The sequence below is a fragment of the Dysidea avara genome, chromosome 7 (assembly GCF_963678975.1).
Source record: "Dysidea avara chromosome 7, odDysAvar1.4, whole genome shotgun sequence".
NCBI classification, from domain to species: domain Eukaryota; kingdom Metazoa; phylum Porifera; class Demospongiae; order Dictyoceratida; family Dysideidae; genus Dysidea; species Dysidea avara.
The window spans coordinates 12,419,058-12,439,153 of record NC_089278.1 but is presented as its reverse complement, the minus strand read 5'-3'; the positions used below and the strand labels follow the sequence as shown (position 1 = coordinate 12,439,153).

The window sequence follows — 20,096 nt, the reverse complement described above, 5'->3', positions numbered from 1 at the left end:
AATTAGTGCTTGCAACATTGTGTTTGGTGGTACCATATGTGTTATCTTTTACCTACAAATGTGGTTGTGCATGTTACTAGGAATGGACGTGATATTCATCGTGAGATGTGTGGGTTCTATTTCATCTCTGACAACTCTCTCACAATTTATGAGCTAAGACAGTTTGGAAAGAAGTAAGACTAACAATGTTAACACACAACACATACAACTCCTGTCCATTTTGTAGCACTCTTTCCACTGCATTGATTTATAGTGTACTGTAGATTTTGTATGCTCCCAAATAATAGGCTATCTGGGAGAAGTTTTTGAAGTTAGTACATTTGTTTTCTCATTAGCATGGCAGTCTTGTCCATTTATTATTATCCAGTGGCTACTACACAGACCATATTGTATACCATTGTGAAGTCCACATATAAATACAAATCACTTGCTGTTTGAAAGTGGAATCTCAAATGTATTAAGGGCATATTAAAGTACTACAATACACTATGAGAAGAAAACATGCACACACGCTTAGGATTTTGGTAACAGCCAGATTATCGTAAACCTTCTCCTTACATATAGTGTGTTACATGCACAAATGATCATTTCATTTAGTAGCCATTATGTTTTATTGTTCTCTATAAAGACTGACTGCCATACCTCTCATTCAGAGAGGAGTCTATAAACATTTGAGAGGTGTCAACAAGGGACAAGAATATGAAGTGAACAGCATTAGAAAGGTTAGAGCATATCTGTTCTCTTCAAAGGCTATCAATGGGCTGTTCACACAGTCATGTAAACAAACATCAATACTACAAACATAGTAAAGTTGTTGACTATGATAAAGATTATTCTTATCATCTCTCCATAGTTTGGCTAGGAGCTTAGGAGCTTATAAACACCAAAGGCGCTTATAAGCTCCTGGTTTGGCCAACCATGTCCTTTTAGGCTTATTTATATGTGACTGCAATGCTTGCGTCTCTACCTGTGATGGTTGTATTCTTTCCATAGTCCGGTGGGGGTTACTAGGCTCAAGGGTTGAATAGCCCAATCTTTCACATAATGTTTCCTAACTACAGGGAGTCATTCTACAGTTTGATACTACCTCCCAATCATCACTACCGATGAGTTTGTTAGAGCAGAAAACTGTTAGCTTCAAGATCACCTCCGTGGATGAGGAGTCCAAAAAGCAACTATTGTAAGCAATACTGCATATCAATTACTTTTTAGACAGTACATGACTTACGTATGCATTTTACCTAGCTGTTTTATTTTTGCTACATACTTAGACTTGATGATATAAAAGACTTGGTGGAACGAAGGAAGATGGAGGTGTACTTGTCTCAACCACTTCCTGATGAGGGAAGTGATGGGGATGTGTTGAACACCATACAGAGTAAGATTGCAATACTGTGATATATACAATTACATCCTTGTGGTGATGACGACTACTGTTTGTGGTGAAACATGAGTCCGTTATCTGATATTGTGTATATAGGAGTAAATAAAAAAGTATATCAAGTGTACATGTACTTCTCTTTGAAATGTTAGTAAGTACTTACACACTATATGTGTGTGTGTATTGTGCAGCCAAGAGCCATCTCAAACATGAGACAGATTTGGAGAGTTGGGTAGCTCACATTCATGGTTTCCCAAATGTGTATAGCAGGTTTGATACTGGGTCTTGTCCAGGCCGAGCTGTCTCAACTGCTTTATAAAATATCTAGGTCTGTCTCAAATTGGATCACATGTGATAATAATGAACATATAAGCTTGACAATGCGAACGTGTATGCACTAGCCATAGTCTAGTACCAGCTTCTTTCATCCCAATGCTTTGATATTATTTCAGTTACAGTACCACTGTGCATGTGTATGGAAAATACAGCATGACAGGGTATGTCAAGAGACTAATACAGTATGAGACTAAGCCAATTGCTGTATTAGAAATGAGACCCCCCACCGTGTGTACAGGCAGTATTTTAAGTGTTATATTGTGCTTCCTCATTGTTTTGTTCATATCGAGTACCCAAACTAGTTAATTTTTGGTGATCAGACTATCAGTCAGAATTCATATAGTCTGTTTCTAGTCATAGAACAAACTGGTAGGATTAGTTTGGCTAGTTATAATGATTTACAGTGTCACGCATGTGATCAATCATGTTGTCTGAGTGGGCTGTTCTCATAATATGTATCAGTACTGTATCTGCATAACTGTACTGTATTTGCCCAATTATCTGCATAACTACTGTACAGGCAGATACACTACAGTTGTGTGGCTAATTGGTACTACATGGAAAATATAGTACATGTTGGCACTTTGATACCAAGTACATATTTTTTTAAAATCTTTATAATCTACATGTACGTGCCAGCCCAAAGGAGGGTAAGACAAGTCGCAACTGTCGTGTATTACTTTGAGCTGTCTCTCACTTATTGGGAATATATGGCACTGTCTGTAAACCCATGCAGATCCACTAACTGGGTAGTACTGACCTGGTTTTATCCCTGGTGTACAGCTTTTAGAGCTGTACCATTAAAATATTACATTTTCAACAATATGAAAAGTAAAAAAAAGTCGACACACATGCATACTGAGTGTAACTTCTCAGGTGAACAAGCATTAGTTATGTAATACACCCTGTAGTTATACCACGGCTGTGAGGGATTTTACTGATCTGAAGTGTGAGGGCTGCAGACCCGAGGGCTAAGAGTATATATATTACTCTAGGCATACTCACCTGATAGTTGAAAGCACTCACCCTGTTCCATTTATACATCAATTCTGATGATCAATAGTGGTTTTAATAGCGTGGGCTAATAGCCATTAGAATGTTATTCATACGTCATTATGAACAGATCCCACAATTGCCAATTTTTCCGTCACAGCGCCGGAAAAATTGGCAATTGTGGGATCTGTTTTTTTTTTAGTTTTAACTTCACTATTGGGACAGTAAGTAAGTTAATATATTAAAGGCCTAGATAGGTAAGCTTGCTTGTAGAGTGGTTACTCCGTGCAGAGTGGTACCTTCGAGATGGGAGTGTGTCCATATTCAAAAACATGTGGAAATTATTGGTGAATAAGCTACAGCAGCTAGTTTTCACATTATCCCAACATTTTTCAACTCGTAGGATCGTGAGGATAACAAAACGCTCTCCGTCTGAGTGGTTTTCATGGCGAAATCCAAGTCGTACAGCCTAATCACGTGAGTATTAATCAATCACCACAATCGATTTCGGTATCAACATCTATATAATCACCGCCCAGTTGTAGCCCGGCCTACATTTCATATGTAGCCCGGCTAGCTGGGATACATGCGAAATGTAGCCCGGGCGGCTCCTTTGATTTGAGGTGTGAAAGTGTTACATGGCAATATATACTACTTTAGCGTGGGCACTCAAAGGCGCTGCTTGGTGTATAACTCGCATATTGCTCGGGCAATATCATGGGAATGCAGTTTGCTCATGGCTTTGATGCCCAATTAGTTCAAAGATACAATACACTTTGACTCGTTATATTGAGCAACACAGAGCGTTTAATTGTGGGTTTGGGTTTACAGGTTATGCTAAGCTCAGAGTAGTTGTTAAGTTTCAACTAATTGACAGTTACTAAACAACAAATGATAATCATTTGGGCAATGCATGGATGTGCATTTCTACCCAGAACATAGAACAACACAAAGAGGACAACTAGAATTAAATAGATGAGTAACTTTTAGTCCTAAACTACTTAGCAAACTCCTTCATTATTCCATAAACGATTCAATAATGTTGATTAAAACATATAAACTCGCGTCACAGAAATTCTCTGTGATATCTCTAGGATATGTCCATTTATCATAACCGAACGTAACCAGAACGTACTAGCTGTGACCCATAATCAAAAATTTTAGGTATGCATATATAATACATCCAGTGGCTGCACTCGTATTGGCTTGGGTGATTGATCGCCCCGTGTAGGCTATCAGCCTAATAAGTGTTACATATTAGCTGTAACACAGGAATTCGGGCTTTGCCTGATATGTATGCCCTCTGCCCTTGGGCCTGCAGCCCTCGGGCAGTCGGGCGTACATATCAGGCAAAACCCTCATGCCCATGTTGTTACAACTATTACATATACTCAAATCACTCATGTTAGGAATAGTAAAAGTTATAGCTATTGAGGCTTAGCAATTTCTACCAAGAACTTCTCTTTCATGGACAATTGTTATAAATCACAATAATAACAGAATAATCTTTTAATCCTGCTTTCTAAGCTCTGCTAAGTTATTCAGTAGGTAATGTACATAAATGTACATATTAAGTGCTTTGATATATTGACTGTCCATGTAATTAATTAATTTGCGAATAGGTGATTGTATATAACTATTGATAGCAAACTGATATCTTGGAATTTACACTACATACATCACTACCAAAGAATATAGCTACAATAAGTGAGGGCGTGAAGTGCACCATAGCTATGTTTGCAACTTATGTAGAATATACTAAAGTGAGATAGTCTTGCTAAAGAGGTCATGAAATACCTAACAGCTGTACTCGGTGATTTTTAAAGGGGTGACTGCATGTTAAGTGTTTATTTTAGCACATGAATGTTTAAGTTTTAATGAAAGTATAACACACTTGGAAGTTCTCCCATGACTATGCAGTCACATGACTATGCAGTCACATAACATCCCACTAGTATATTGAATGGAGAATACATTTAAAGACAAGGAAAATTAAGTGGTCTGGTAACTTACAGGAAATAGCATGCAAGATTGTACTATGCACTCTATCTATATATCAATTATTAGACACATATCCTAATTGATTTGTTCATATTGACGTGTCCTGAATAGAAACTTGATACAATAGAGCATGCAGACATGTGACAAGGTCACTATAGGTAGTTTTTAGAAACAGAAATTTTGAAAGTCAAATCATAAAGTAGAAAGTAAAAGTAAGAAGCCTTGCAAAAGTAACTACACAGTGTACTACATCTGTACACTACTATGGTTATCCACATGACTTTCAGTATGGCCTGGTGTGTAGGCTACTGGAATAACAGACCATATGAAGCATTCTTAGCTATATGTCTCATAATTGGGGGTGTAATTAGTATTTGAGGTTCAGTGTTATAACAAATGCAAGCGTATACATCCTTAATAGCTATGGTGTTGTTTTGTTTTCATTTATAAGGTTTCCACTGATTGTGGAGAAACAGCTAGTTGGCTTGTGCAAATACCTGGTGATAACAGCTGCAAAGAAAACAGCTCTTATTCACATCACTGTATGCAGTTTGCCTATGTAGGTTATGCCATTGTCAACAGATGTGGTGTCCTAATGTCCATAATGTACAGAATTTTACCTAGAATTATGTAACATCTGTGAATTTTATAGATTCCTTTTCTTATGCATAACTTCCCATTTATTAGCTTGCATTAGCACATAGTACTTAACTGATTGGTATCTAGTAGTCACCTTGGTGAAGTATAGTTATGTGTACTGTATGCAATGTTGGGAGTAACGCGCTACTTATGTAACACGTTACGTAATATTATTACTTTTGTGGTAACTAAGTAATATAACGAAATACGCTATAAAAACAGATAATATAACTCAAGTTACTTTACTAACAAATGTAACGCGTTACCTAAGTAATATAGTTACTGTAACGAGTCTAATATTACGTAATATTATTACTACAAGTAACGAAGTTACTAATCTCGTTAGTAATCCACTGAGTAACGCCTAGCCACAACGAAGTAATGAAGCCTACTGAATGAAGCTTATTCACCAGCTTCTTACTTATAACCAAGATTTACACAACGCCATCATGGCACGTGATAAGGTGGTAGTCTCACACGTGACAGCTTAAAGGCTGTGGACACAGTAATATAATATGTAATATTATTATAGTTACTTTATTTTTTGGGTAATATGTAACTGTAACTAAATAGTTCTGTTGCAAGTAATATGTAATATGTAACTAGTTACTTTTACAAAGTAACTTGCCCAACACTGACTGTATGTAGATGAATAATTATTATGAAAAAAAAATATATATATATATATATATATACACATCAAGAAAAACGATACTCCAATGCTTGCTGACAGCAATGTGTTAGTTGAAATGTCTTGCCTTTTAATAAATCTTCCGTATGTATATATATATATTTGCCTGTTATGGACCGAGTGTTGTGTTGCTGCTGATAGCCACTATATGGCAAAAGGTAAGATAAAAAAAATCTACCTGGAAATCTTTCAACTGCTTGTTGCCCACTTGTAATGATATCACTGAAAGGTGACTAGGAAAATAGTAATACAGTATTGTGTACATAGAAGTGACTCTTCATCATGTTAGTAGTGATGCACTAATAATATGTTTTGCTGATAACCATATTACGTAATGGTCAGTATAGACAATAATGAGATATTTATGTCTACAAATTTTTGCAGTAACTTTGTTTAATTTTTTATCTAATAGGTGTTGCGAAACAATTAAATAGGAATTTTACAAGCTAGTAGGGATCATTGCAATAAAATATGTGCTAGGGGGATAGATGGTGATATAGGCTTCGTTTGTGCCCTGTTTCTTTTCACTTGGATCACAAAGGCATTAGGCACCAGTCTATTGTGCTTTCAATTTTACCTAAAGTAAAAATTTAATAATTGCTTTAGCTGATATAGTTAGCAAGTAGGGAATGAATTTGCACCACAGTTGATGATCACTGATCACTTCACTTGTGGATGTTAATGTGTCAGCGTTGAAGGATTCCCATGTTGTTGTTTATGTAGCGATGATGAGAGAGAGGCTAGCTGGTAGAGCTGCCAAGACACTAATCGGATTTGGAAGGCAGTTGGAAAGGAGCAGTGATAAGAATGGAGTCACCTTACTTCAACTACAGTTAGCTTTGCGGCAGTTTCACATCAGCATAACTCCTGAAGTAAATATGCTTGTGTATATATGTATTGATGTACAAGTTGAGTGGGAAATTTGTGTATTCTATATATGTGGTGAACTTTCCTTTTTCATCACATGCCTCAATTATCTCATCATTAAGGAAATATATTTTTAGTACCAAATGTGGCATGTGCATATGTGAAATCGAGCTGATAGCTATATATCCCTGCCATATGCGTGCTACATATTAATATTGATGACTTGGGACCTAGGTAGATATCCTATATAAAGATATTGTCCACAATTCAGGAGTGTCTATTAAGAGAAGTTCCATGTACTGTAACACTTCTTTTTGTGTTAGGATTTACAACGTTTCTGGTCACTGGTGGATCCTAACAGTAGAGGCAGTGTAGATCATGTGACCTGCCTAAGGGGACTAGTGGGAGAGATGAAGGAAGGACGTAAACACTTAGTCCATCAGGTACCCTCAAATGATAGTGTCATATGCTGTTGTAGTATTATTGTGATTATTAGTTACTGTACATACCAAGCTTCCATTGACAAACATAATCCCCTCTGTGTGTTGAAGTGTACATATAGTAGTGATTCATATGTTGTCATGATCTTTACTATTATTATTTAGCTGTTTCGTAAACTTGACATCCACAAGAATGGCAGTGTTGTTATGTCCAACCTAAAGGCATATTTCAACCCACGGATACACCCTGAGGTAGTGGCAGGGAGGAAGAGCTGTGATGAGGTGTCCTTCATTGTCTTTGGAGCACTTGAAGTTTCCCAGCCTGGTACTAAGTCTACTACCAATACTACTCAGCAAACCATTTCATATGCAGTAAGTGTGACCTATGCACATCCTTATTGTGCAGAATTGTAAAATAGCACACACATCCTTTGTTAGTTAGTGAAACCTCCGCCATAAGATTCCCTCACTATGACATCATCAATAAGTATAGCAAGACAATTAAATTAAGCTTATTATAGCAAGTCATTGTAGACCATGCCAAACATATGACCACATGTTTGATAGATCCAAATTATATCCCCAGGGGATTTATAATTTTAGTGCGTCTGTGGGTGGTACTATTAGATGGTTTCAATAACCTAATAGTAGTGATGACTGAAGCATTAGGTCCTCCTACTTCATTGATATGGTTATAGAGTGCATGAGTTGTGATCTCAGCAGAGCCATATAAATGAGGTTCACAAATTAGACTTACTGCATGGGTAATGGTGTCTGAATCTTGCTTTCCCCCAAATGATTAGCTGTGTAAACTATTGGTCTTTAAGTAGCTATCACAGCTTATGGATTCACAACATTTGTGTGCTTATTGAAGGTTCGTGTAACATTATACAGTGTAGCTTTGATTCTATGCATCCTGGTAAGGTGTTTCTCAGCTGTTTTTAATTTCTTTAAATGTCTTTCTGTTTTCATGCTGTCTGCTGTGTTTGTTTACATGCAAGTCTAGTGACTTTCTTGTTCAAATTGTTTGTGCTTTGTATATGGATTATTTGTCACTTTATCCCTATCCTGTGTATCTTGACTGTATATGTTACTAAAGAATCAAGCCACCCTGGTGTGGTTCTCCATTCAACAGAATTTTTTGTAGCAAGATTTCTGACTTGTATTAAAAGTATGCGTCTGCTTTGTAAGTTTAAAACCAATGTGCAATGATTTGCGTGGCTAACTATAAAGTACCAGAAAGCATTAGACATTCTATATTAAAGCAGTATGTTTAAATTGTGTGAGCTTCTCTTTTACAGCTATGCTGCTGATATCACAACTCATGCTGTTTGTATGACCTTACCAGTGAAGTAGCAAAACATATTAATGCTTTAATGGTTACTCCTATAAGACCTGCCAAAAAGCCTTATGGCAAACCTTGTCGCAGGTTTCTAGTGGGATTAATTATGAAGTAATGCCTGATAAAACTACATGTGTGTTTGTAGGAGTTTGAGGATTACTTTGAAGGCATTAGTATTGATACACAGAATGATAGAGACTTTACTAAAATAGTGAAGGATTGTTGGGGACTCTGACAATGTTGTGAGACATACTTCATCACGTCAAGGGATTCAGTAAACACTATCATTGTATTTCTGTTTTTCAAGCATCACTTACTTTCATCACTCCATGTCTACTGACATTTAAGAATCAAATTTTTATTATTATATTGTTTATTATTTAATTAAATCAATGTAACAATAATAAGAAGCAAATTAGCGATTCAGTTAATGTTATAAAGCAATGTAACATGGGAAATTCACATAACAAGGATCTCAAGGTGTTACAAACAAACCACAGTATATATATATATATATATATATATAATATTATAACCAACGTTTAGTGTTTCAGAGTTAATAGTGTTATTCTTTTTGTCTTTCTGTAAATGTTGACTTTGTGTAAAAGTGCTTTAATAGTAGATGGCTGTGAAAACTGTTTGTCCAATGAAACTGTTTCTACTGCACTATTGTATTTTAATACTTGTACTAAGTTGATTATATCTTCAATGGTTAAGGGATTTTCCTTAATTGATAACCATTTAAGTGTACAGTTTGAAACTAATGCTTCTGCTAAAGCAGTGATTCCAGTTGTGGTGATTTTACAATGGTTTAGGAACAAGACATGTAATGAGTCATTGTGTTTTATTATGTCAGCTAATATAACTGCACAGTCATCATCAAACAAGACACTCTGTGATAAGTCTAAATGACATAGGAATCGCTGTAACTTCATGAATCTCTTTAACTCCTTGATTTGGTTAGGACTAATGCATACTTCTAATCCATACAAATTTCCTGGGCTGAAGTGATAGTTGAAGGAACTTATAATAGTACCACTTTTCATTGACGGACTCTTTACAATCCACAGTTTTTTGCAGTTTTCAATGACATAAGATACAGCAGATACTATTTTGTCTTGGGCAACAAATGAATTGGCTGACTCTGGAATAGCAAAGTAGCAAATGTCATTGAGTGAGGCACTATTACCAAGACAGTGACAGAGAAAAGAATTTTTAGCTTCGATGCAACATAATGCTAACGTTATCATAAACTCTTTGTAAACAGTGTTGTTGATATGGGCATTTGTAACTGAGGAGTGTGGTCTACTTGTAGGAGACGTTGCTGTTTTCTTTTTTGAAATAGACAACATTGGTAACAATGTTCTTCCTGGTACTGGAAGACATTCTGTAAAGTTCACTAATTTAAATTCGGTCATACCAGCATAGAAAACCCACAACAATTCAAAGGCAGTAGATCCGTATGTCATTTTTAATATTTTCACTTGTCTTTTTGGCTCTAGTTTTGACAAGTAATGTGCTGCCAGTAAGTCCTGCATAGTTTTATGTAGAAACTGATAAGTGCGAACGACTCCAAAATTCGAAGTATAACTATTAATATGAAACAATCCCAACCCATCAAAACTCCAGGGGACTACACTATTGGAATCAAAGCAATATGAGTTGATGTCTCCTTCAGTAAATGTCAACTTGTGGTTTAGTAAAAAATCAAATGCAATTTTCCCCAATTTGTCTCCGGTTGAAAGGATTTGATCAGGCACATTTGTATCATCCCATATTCTTCTGTCGCTGGTTAATCTCTGATAGTGGTGGTTAGCTCTAAGTAGTATAAACTGTTTGTACAGTTCTGTTAGTGTGTTGGGTAATGACAATTGGTTTTCCTTGAATAGATTGACTAGTATAGACAAATTGATTGGAATTTGAGCAAGGTCTTTCAAAAATGGGACACTATTTAGTTGCTTTTGAAACAGCTGTATGAGTTCATCGGTAGATTTACTATCAGTATTGTCAGGAATAGTAAAGCTGTGGGTTAAATATTCAGTAATTTGACTAGTGGTAAATCCAAGTATTTCTATTCTTTGGGAAATTAATTTCTTATTTATAGAGCCTGCTGCAGATGGTCGAGTTGTGACGAGGACTACTGCTTGTGGTAGCACCTTTCCCATGATGATATCTGTAAACAAAGAATGATATTTTCTGGACTCTTCAAGTTCATCCCATCCCTCTAAGATCAGAACAAAACCCTTCCCTTCAATTTCTTCCATTTTTGAAGCGATTTCACTTGCTTTTCTCTCCATAGACAGTGCAATGATGTCTCTCATACACTTAGCTTCAGCTATTCTGGAGTCCTTTAGTGTTATCAGCACCACATTGGAATAGTCAGGTATAAAACTACCTTCTGCCCAGTCTCTGCATATTTTATTGGCCAGTGTAGTCTTTCCACTTCCAGGATGACCTTGTATGAGGACTACTTGTCGGCCTATGTTGGATTGGAAAATGTCTGAGAGAGAACCTAGTGTTTCTGTTTCACAGTGAAGGAAAGAATGTTTGACACAGGTTGCTTCGTCTTCTACTGTGCCCCTACATACCACCAAATTGAGGTCAATGTAGTTGTCATGTGGTGGACAAAAGCTGTCTGTTGATACAATTGAGTTATTCATGTATTGCTTTTTTAGGTAACATTGATAATCTTTCAATTGGGAATCTGGTAAAGTACAAATTCTGAAACATTTAGCTGCTTGTTTTCGCTTTGAAATACTCTCTTCTATAATATGAACAAGTTTACCATGATTTGAAGAAGGTGTACCCTTAAGATAGAGATAGAAGGTATGTTGAAATTTAGGAGTTGCATGATCCAATTTGTTCATCAGGCTTTCAAGTGTGCAAGAATTTTTTACATGATTTTTCACAAACGGCTTTACATCTGCTAATTTGATGATGTGATCTCTACACTGGTTAATAGCAAGCATCAGTAACAAACTGTCTACAAACTTCACATAACACTCTTCACTGGAAAGGACTTGGCAGAACTTGGCAAAGTTGTCATTGACATGAGCTCGTGGTATGATGATAAACATCAACCTCCTATAAACAAACACAAAACATATTAACTCCAGCACAACATAGCTACAAACACACTAGCAAAAAAGAAAAACAGCAGTATACTGAAATATATGCTGGGGTGTGTGGTTATATATGTACCCAAATGTGGTGTCTCAAATATGCAAAAGTATATTGCATATTCAAACATCACTAGCTTGCATTATTGTATAGACAAGTTATAATATTACCCTCGAGTACTTTTTGGGGATAAAAACTACATAGCCTTTCATCAAGAGTTAATAATACCCCTCTCTTATTATTAACTCTTGCTTTCATGCTTTCATGTTAAGTCTTTCTTCATGTCCATGATCTATTTAAATGCATATTGTAATGTTAACATCCACTTTGAAGCAAATTTGCTTCTTTATACATGCAGTCACAATTATTAATCTTTTTAGAGAAACCATGCAATGTGTTATCACTTAAATAGTTGCACAAGTGTGCATGTATATCAGAAGCCATACTATTGCTGACTGTAACATGCTATACACTGCCTTTAGTTGGATATATATAGTGTAAAGTATGTTCAATTATTTATTATTATTATTATTGTAAGGAAATAATACACTAGTGTTTGTTAACTCTGATAATATTATTCATAGGCGGGTCCAGGATTTTTGGTGACTGGTTTCTGATCAAAAGCACAGCTAGATTTTGGGTGAAGACCAAAAAAAAAAAAAAAAAAAAAGTCAACACCTAAGAATGGCTATTCTCCACTAAATAATATTTGTATCACTGATAAAGCACATAAAAATCTTTATTCACAACTTCATAGTTTGCTACACTACTTCTCTGAATACTGTGACTGCTATTAGAGTGACTGACTGCTCTATTAGAGTATCTCGATCTAAATGTGACCGGTTTCCGGAAACCTCAGAAACCCCCCTGGAGCCGCCCCTGTTATTAGCTAACTCTACTTACAGCTAAGCTATTGTGTATGATGACTGACTTAATAGTACAGTGTAATATCAAGCACCTCTTATCATTTTAGCAATCCATAAATGGATTTATAAAAAGGTAAACAAACTAAATTAATGTAAATTTTTTTTTTTAAATTATGGTAATCGCTGAAAAAAAACAAGACTAGTTAAACAAGCCAGCATGTTAATCACACAGAGATCTCTATATTTGGAGTCAAAGAAACATTTATACAGCAAGCTATCTGTCCCTGATTAATGGAAACTAGCTACTTTTTTTCCCCTACCATATCCATCGAGTCCAAATAGAGATCTCTGTGTGTTTAACTAGACATGCTGGCTTGTTTGACTCTTGTATCTTTTTTTTTACACAGGCTATATAGTATAGTGCAAATTAACCCACAAACCCTCCATGACTATTGTTTTATATGATGCACACACTATATGCTTATGGGACAGTACAAGGGCATGGGGAACCGCTGTATGAGGGCCGCATGGCAAAGTATAATATATAGCTATAATACTGCCAGACTCAAAACCTAATTGTAATCTTTAGCAGTATTTATTCTAGGATTTTTCCTTGGGGGGGAATCAGGACCAGGTACACATTGAAAGTCTATGTACAGTTGTCCAAGTTCACAACTAAAAGCTAGTTGTCAAACTGATTAGTCATTTATTGCTGTGGCATGAGTATTGATTTTGATTTTTGTGATCGATTGGCCGGTGCATGAAGTCAGATCCTATGGTTGGTAGAGCTTGCATGATGCATAAGTGTATAGTAGTGATGACATAACAATGTAATAACTAGGACATGTACAACCACGTATACCTCATGCATGTACACAATTATCCTATTAGTATAGTACGTTCACGTTGAGCTGAATTCTCAAAAATATTTAATAACTCACGAATGCAATTACACACGATCTTGAAATTTGGCTCATTTGTAGTACTGCTTGATCCGCTAAAAATATTTCAAAATCTTTTTGTTCAAATGTTTAACATAATATTTATGGCCAATCAAAATTTTCACAATACATTTCCTTTGGGGAAGCCATATAAGTGCAGTGTCCATTACAGCCCTTTCCTGAACTTGTAATGGAGCTAAACCGTACGTGTCTGTTGCTGACACCTTTGCTGTTACCAATAATCATCTGGTTAGCTGAAATGTTGACTCTGTTGAGAAAAAATCCACTTTTAATTTTTAGCTGTTTTTCAGGATTCAGCTCAACGTGAACATACTATAGTGCATTGCGTTTGTATTGACCATTGATATCATGTGACAAAGCACTATCTGTCTGCATGGGTGGATGTCTTCCAGGCTATTTGAATCGAATAATATTATATGGTATTTTCATGATTATGGATTTTTTTTTTAAATCAGGCTTCAGTCCTGAGATTAAATTGTGCATGCCATTTTGAAAGTAGCTAAACTGGCCACAAAATTACACTTTCTGATGCGGTGACAGTTAAACATGCTACTTAGTAAGAAACTGCGTAAACTTGGGCTCTCAGATATTGAATATCCATCAATATAATTGTGTCAGGAATTTTTGTTAGTTGTATACACTTGGTTGTATAATTATGTGCCCTATAGCCTGCCAGTAGAGATTTATAAAAATTAAACAACTAAATCTGAGCCTGGAGCAGTTAAGGTTGCGTCCAGTTTGCAACTTTTAACCTGGGCTCAACATTCTGAGCCGAATCTGACATTTTTGATAAGTTTTAATTGTACGTGTGCTATTTTAAATACAAGCTCTCTCCCCCCCCCCCCCCCCCACCTTCCCCATCCGGCAGACCTACACTGACCTTTTATACTCAGCACTAACCTGTTTCGCTCAATTTGAGTTCTCTCAGCCCATATTCGCTGATATTCGAATTCTGATAGCACGTCGGACGCCAGAAGTTTGCCTAGAACAATGCCACAATCCGAGCGTGCTTCAAACGCTGCCACATGCTTCGTTAAGATTGCTTCCTCTATACTTGGTCTTGACAGTGACATCTACAAACCAGCTTTCCATCTATATACGTAGCTGTTATATAGCTAGTGCATGGTGCACCAGTTGGCATGCATCACTCACTGAAAAGTGATTTAACTTAGCTAGACAGCTGACCACCGAGCCTTTATATAGGTTCACAGAAATTAACGAGGATATCCGTTTGACTCGAGTTCGAGAAGTTTATTTAGTCATGCAAGAATGCATGCATGAATCTGTAGTCTGTACCGAAGACTCAGTGTATTATAAAAATAAAAGGTAAGGTTATCTATGATTATGATTATGATTATATACTGGGTCGAGACAGCACAGCTGACAATTGACCCAGGTAATTACAAACAAAAAAAAACATTTAACATATACATGCATACATAAAATTATTTATTGTGTGATGACAAGGTGGTTGGTAAAAATTTCTGGTTATACTTTATGCAAAGGGGTGGGTGAGGCGCCATGCGTACCAGTGTAAGCTGCTCAGCTGAGTGCATGCATGCATTGCATGACTCCTTTTTTGGACACTCTCATGCAGTTTTGTTTAAAGGGACAGTACGCCAAGCCATACAAGTGCTGAAACCATACAAGTGCGACAAGCATTTGACGTTGTTTACGTAATGAATGAATTTCATAATAACCCTAGCAATCTGATTTTTACAATATTTGTAGGGGTAAATGTCTATAGTAACACCTCTAAATTTCATATATAGGTCATGAGATATAACATTTTAAAGTTTGTCATTTTTCTATAAATTGTCTATGAGAGGGGGTAACAGTTGCCTCTTCTGGGCAATCACATAAATAATGTGTGGGAAACCAACAAATTCAATTAATGTCATTTCTCAGTTTAACATCATTTGTGACTGAATTTGACAAAACAAGGCTTCGACGCACAAAGCTTTGTTAGGAGATATGGCGATTTTAAGGAATCATTGTGTAATAACTTCCCAGTGCCTACAGCTGTGCAAACAAAATTTGCACCAATTGTTCATCTGTTCACTAGCTATCACTGAGTGGGTGTATACATTTCTGATACCCAAAATTTGTCCTGTTTTGGGCAGCTTTTTTTGAGCGGGTAATAATATCACAGGTGGTAGTAATAAGGTGGAAGGGTGGGGGTGGACAGTGGTCTTAATATAGGGGTATAAAATGAAGTAAGAAGACGATTGGAATCCAGAGGCCAAGTTTGGGCTCTCCATCCATGGCCCTCAAATTACTCCAAATTGACTGGGAGCACTATTGGCGAGCTCTCTGTGAAGTCCCAGCTCACTACACACCATTATCACAAAGCCATGGCCATTTAATGGCACCAATCTCCCACTCGTGGCTTTGACAGGGTCGGAAGAAAGCTGCTACAGAAACCAGACCTGCCAGTGCTGAAGGAAGTACAGTGTGAAATATGATATTGTATTAGACCAGCAATCCATTTCTGGTAAAATCGTAAGTTTGATTTTGTGTGTGTGGAAGCCTTGTTATATGAAATCCGGTCACATTTGTAGATGTGAATCTCACAATTAACCTCTCCAAATTTTAAAATGATAGAGTATATAGATCATGAGATATGACATTCTGAAATTTGTGGTTTTCCCATACGTTATCCATGTGATTGCCCAGAAGGGGCAACTGTCACCCCCTCCCATAGAAAACGTATTGGAAAACTGCAAACTTTAAAATGTTGTATCTCATCACCTATAGCTATATGCTGTCTTTTTAAAAATTGGAGGTGTTACTTTTGACATTCACACCTACAAAATAATGTAAAATTCAGGTTGCTAGGGGCAACGGTTTAAAATTACTTATGAAATTCATCTATTACTGAGCAATTGTGGTTTTGGAAATGAACAACAATTCTCACTTCCATCAAGAGTAGATAATGGAGTTATCTACTCTTGCTTCCATACAGCCTGCTACAATGACTTGGAATCATTTTGCTGTGAGAGCATTTTCAACACGTGATCTATATTACGTAACTTCAAATATCGCCTACGCGTCCGCCATACTGGTGAACCAAGCACTGGTGAACCGTATAATAGTTCGCTCAGTATAGTGTGTTTACAGCATTCTTCTGGCAGTGGAGAGAAGTTATGGTTGCTGTGAAAGAGAATTGCATCTTTGGCAGTGCTTTAGAGGCTAGGAGGTAGTCTGGCGCCGCCCGCCCCTTCGCATAAAGTAAGGGTCTGGTGAAATACAGATACTAAATCATTTCTAGCGCCCAGATTCGGCGCTAGCCAATTAGTGCATGCCAATGACGTTCACACAGAAATCGCCTTGGCAACACAATGCTTTTGTTCGAATTGAAGTGCAATCATCTGAGGTAACAAACATTATGTGCACTGTCTAATTGAATTCCTTTTGAAATGATTAGGTATTTGTATTTCACCAGACCCTTACTTTTTGCGAAGGGGCGGGCGGCGCCAGACTAGCTAGGAGGGTGATTAATAAACATGAAAGGCGCCGGGATTGAGCCAGCGTTGAAACCGGGTCGGGTCATCCGGGTCACATTTTCTCCGGGTCATCCTGGTCTCACCCGGTTTACAATTTATCCAGGTCTTACCCCGATTGGATCACGTGAGAAACGAAATTGTTCGTTTGACGACGTGGAACTTATAAACGCTATCGCGTAGCTCTTTTGTGAGCCACGCCCACTTATCGCATTACCAACATATGCTCAGCCACGCCTATTTGTTAGTAAGTGCAGTATGTAGCACGAAACTGAGGGTATCTATGGTGAGGGGTAGCTATTGTCAGTAGGTGAAGACCTTTTTCAACCTACAGCTAGGCTGAAGTTGCAATATTTACTCAACACGAATCGAACGCTCAAAATGTAGACTCGTTCACTCACCCGAGACTAGCCGAAACACGTCTCGGCTTTAATTAATCCGGGTCTGACCCGGATTGCTATCCGGGTCAGTGGGTCATCCGGGTCAGCAGTAGTGACCCGGTTTCAACGTTGGATTGAGCTGAAAGAAGCCGTTCTTTATAAAGAATCTCGAGGGAATTTCTCTTGTTAAACAGCCGTTTCTTGGCATCCCTGACAAGAGTGATCATTCCAGTGTGTAGTGGTTCAATGTCAAAGGACTGGGATGGGTAAGGCTGTTCAACATTTCCGCATAAGGAGGGCACTATAGCTAGCTAGGTTTGTTTATATATTGCAGCTGTTCAGCGCAACAACCTTGTTGGCCTTCTTTGCACCATATCTAGTTTGTAAATAGTTTGTTCATGGTATGGAGACCAGCCTGGAGTGGGATGAACACATGTATTATAACTGCTATGTTACATTGTAAAAGACCCCTTACTGAATCTGCCTTTGCAGTGATCATGCTGATACCTGTATGCTGTCCTCATTTTAGGTTGCTGTCCAGCAATAACAACACCCAGGTACAGCACTTAGTATGGCTTACTAGGTGTTGGATAGGCTTGGGCTGTCAGAACTAACATGAAAGTAAGGCAAAAGTAATTATGACTGCTGAAGTATGCCCAGCAAATGCAAATCTCAGGATTTTATTGAGTGCCACATGTGTTCTGTTCTTGATAGCTATGCCGTGATGGTATGACTGGACACTTTGTCTTATTGGACAATTAATTTTACAGATAATTATAGTAGTTGTTTCTCCATGGCGAGTGCTGCACACAAACAAACGGAGTTGTGTGAAGATCTTCTGCACACCTGCATACAAACTCAAGTGTCATGATCAACTACAAAATTAGAGTGGTAGACTAGATCGTAGATGTCCAGAAAATCTATTATGCATTTTTATTGTTAACAACAGATGGATCAGTCCACGTGTTTGTGTTGTTTGTAAGATTTGTTGTTGTTTTGTTATAGAAAAACAGCCATATTATTGGGTTCCATGCACTGTTTACCAGGAAACCAGTATCTGCAATTTATGACGTAAACAGTACACACATCAGGGGAATCAATCACTTCTGATTAAATGTTGTCATGTCTGTCCATGTGTCCCATCAGCACTACATAAATGTAGTTTAACTTCTCACATCTACATACACTGGATAAGCCACAATTATGACAATCATGTCAGAAAGGTATATTGCATTAACCACCACTGAGACTCACCCCTTCATAGTTGTGAAGTGGATCACCCAAAATTATAATTTTCACGAAGTTCTTGCATTTAGTGAATGATTATTTTACATATTTGGTTTTGTAAGTTTTTACATTTGTATACATCTGAGGGGAAGAGAAGATTAGTACAGTGACCCATCTACTATCCAAACCCAGAGTATGTTCAGATAATTGAAATGAAATTGAAGCTCATTCATTTCTGTACAGAACTGTTCAATTAGTCTAATAGAATGCACACTTACTGTAACAAAACTATCACTTCTACAGTTCAGATATGGCCGTATAAAGGAAGGACCACTGTAATAAGTCATCAAACATAAAGACAACTTTAACATATTCAGTCTCATCACCTCAGCAGTAATACCCAAAAGTATAGCATTCATTGCAAGGTCTGTGAAAGGCACCTCCTAGAGTCTTCCTTTCAGCAATCTCAATTGCAATATGTGCACTGAGTATTTCTAGGTGGCAGCTGGCTACATATACAATGGACCAAAGAATCATAGAACATCATAGTTCTATCATGAAACAATTAGTAATAACATTTACAAAGACATACAGAGCTCATATCTCACTAAAAATCAGGCTAAGCCTGAACCATTCACACTGTAGCTCGAACTCAGCTACAGTAGATCTGCTGAGCCGGTTAAATCACGGGCGGTACTCCGGCCAGTAGCCAATACCTTTAGTAACAACAGCAAACAGAGTAACGAAACTTGTCCGGGATAGCCTTTAAGAGAAATTCCCTGTTGAACGGCTCTATTCGAGGATCTATTTTGAGTCCTTGTTTTAGTCCGCCCCTTCGAGCAGTTACTAATCAACCTTGTAAAGAATTGCCAGAGTGTATTTTTCTTCCACTTCTAGTACGAGTTCTCTTCAACACCAGTAGAATACTGTAAACACGATACACTGAGCGAACTATTACACAGTTCACCAGCACAGTGGTTCACCAATATGGTGGACGCGTAGGCGAAACTTTAAATTACGTAATGAAGATCACGTGTTGAAAATGCTCTAATATGCAACGGCACGAAGCGCTTAGAAATGTAGCCGCAAGAACAGCATCTCCAGCCCATTGTAGACTGTTAATTAACTCAACAGGCTTGTTTACTACAAGTTCTTGTCAGTGCAACAATCGTGATAACAGTACAAGCTTGTACCAGCTGCTAGAGCCTGGCTGAAGTGGCATTTTTTTTCCCCGGGGTGCTGAAGTGGCTGTTGGCTTTATGGAGCAGTCTTTATTCACTACCAAACAACGATGTGAACTGCAGGGATATACCTTACGAGTAAAACAGTACAAGTTTATACCATTACC

The 20,096-nt window shown here is 37.4% G+C and overlaps 2 protein-coding genes across 5 annotated transcripts in view; one reads left to right on the top strand and one right to left on the bottom strand.

Annotated features, from left to right (window-relative positions):
* The window catches only part of LOC136262081 (calcyphosin-2-like), a 25,652-nt gene extending 16,522 nt beyond the window's left edge, over positions 1 to 9,130 (top strand). For all 3 annotated transcript variants that reach the window (XM_066056227.1, XM_066056225.1, XM_066056226.1), the window contains exons 10-17: positions 81 to 173; positions 629 to 722; positions 1,062 to 1,180; positions 1,272 to 1,378; positions 6,765 to 6,913; positions 7,232 to 7,351; positions 7,514 to 7,720; positions 8,836 to 9,130. In XM_066056227.1, the coding sequence (XP_065912299.1) occupies positions 81 to 173; positions 629 to 722; positions 1,062 to 1,180; positions 1,272 to 1,378; positions 6,765 to 6,913; positions 7,232 to 7,351; positions 7,514 to 7,720; positions 8,836 to 8,925 (979 nt within the window). In that variant the 3' untranslated portion in view covers positions 8,926 to 9,130. The remainder of the gene's footprint in view (positions 1 to 80; positions 174 to 628; positions 723 to 1,061; positions 1,181 to 1,271; positions 1,379 to 6,764; positions 6,914 to 7,231; positions 7,352 to 7,513; positions 7,721 to 8,835) is intronic.
* LOC136262080 (protein NLRC3-like) lies at positions 9,107 to 20,096 on the bottom strand. 2 transcript variants are annotated; one of them, XM_066056224.1, is made up of 2 exons: positions 19,027 to 20,096; positions 9,107 to 11,774 (listed from the first exon to the last, which is right to left on the bottom strand). In XM_066056224.1, the coding sequence occupies exon 2, from the start codon at positions 11,765 to 11,767 to the stop codon at positions 9,233 to 9,235; it is 2,535 nt and encodes an 844-aa protein (XP_065912296.1). In that variant the 5' UTR covers positions 11,768 to 11,774; positions 19,027 to 20,096; the 3' UTR covers positions 9,107 to 9,232. The 2 variants fall into 2 exon arrangements, with proteins under 2 accessions (XP_065912296.1, XP_065912295.1); XM_066056223.1 differs by lacking the exon at positions 19,027 to 20,096 and adding an exon at positions 14,539 to 14,853.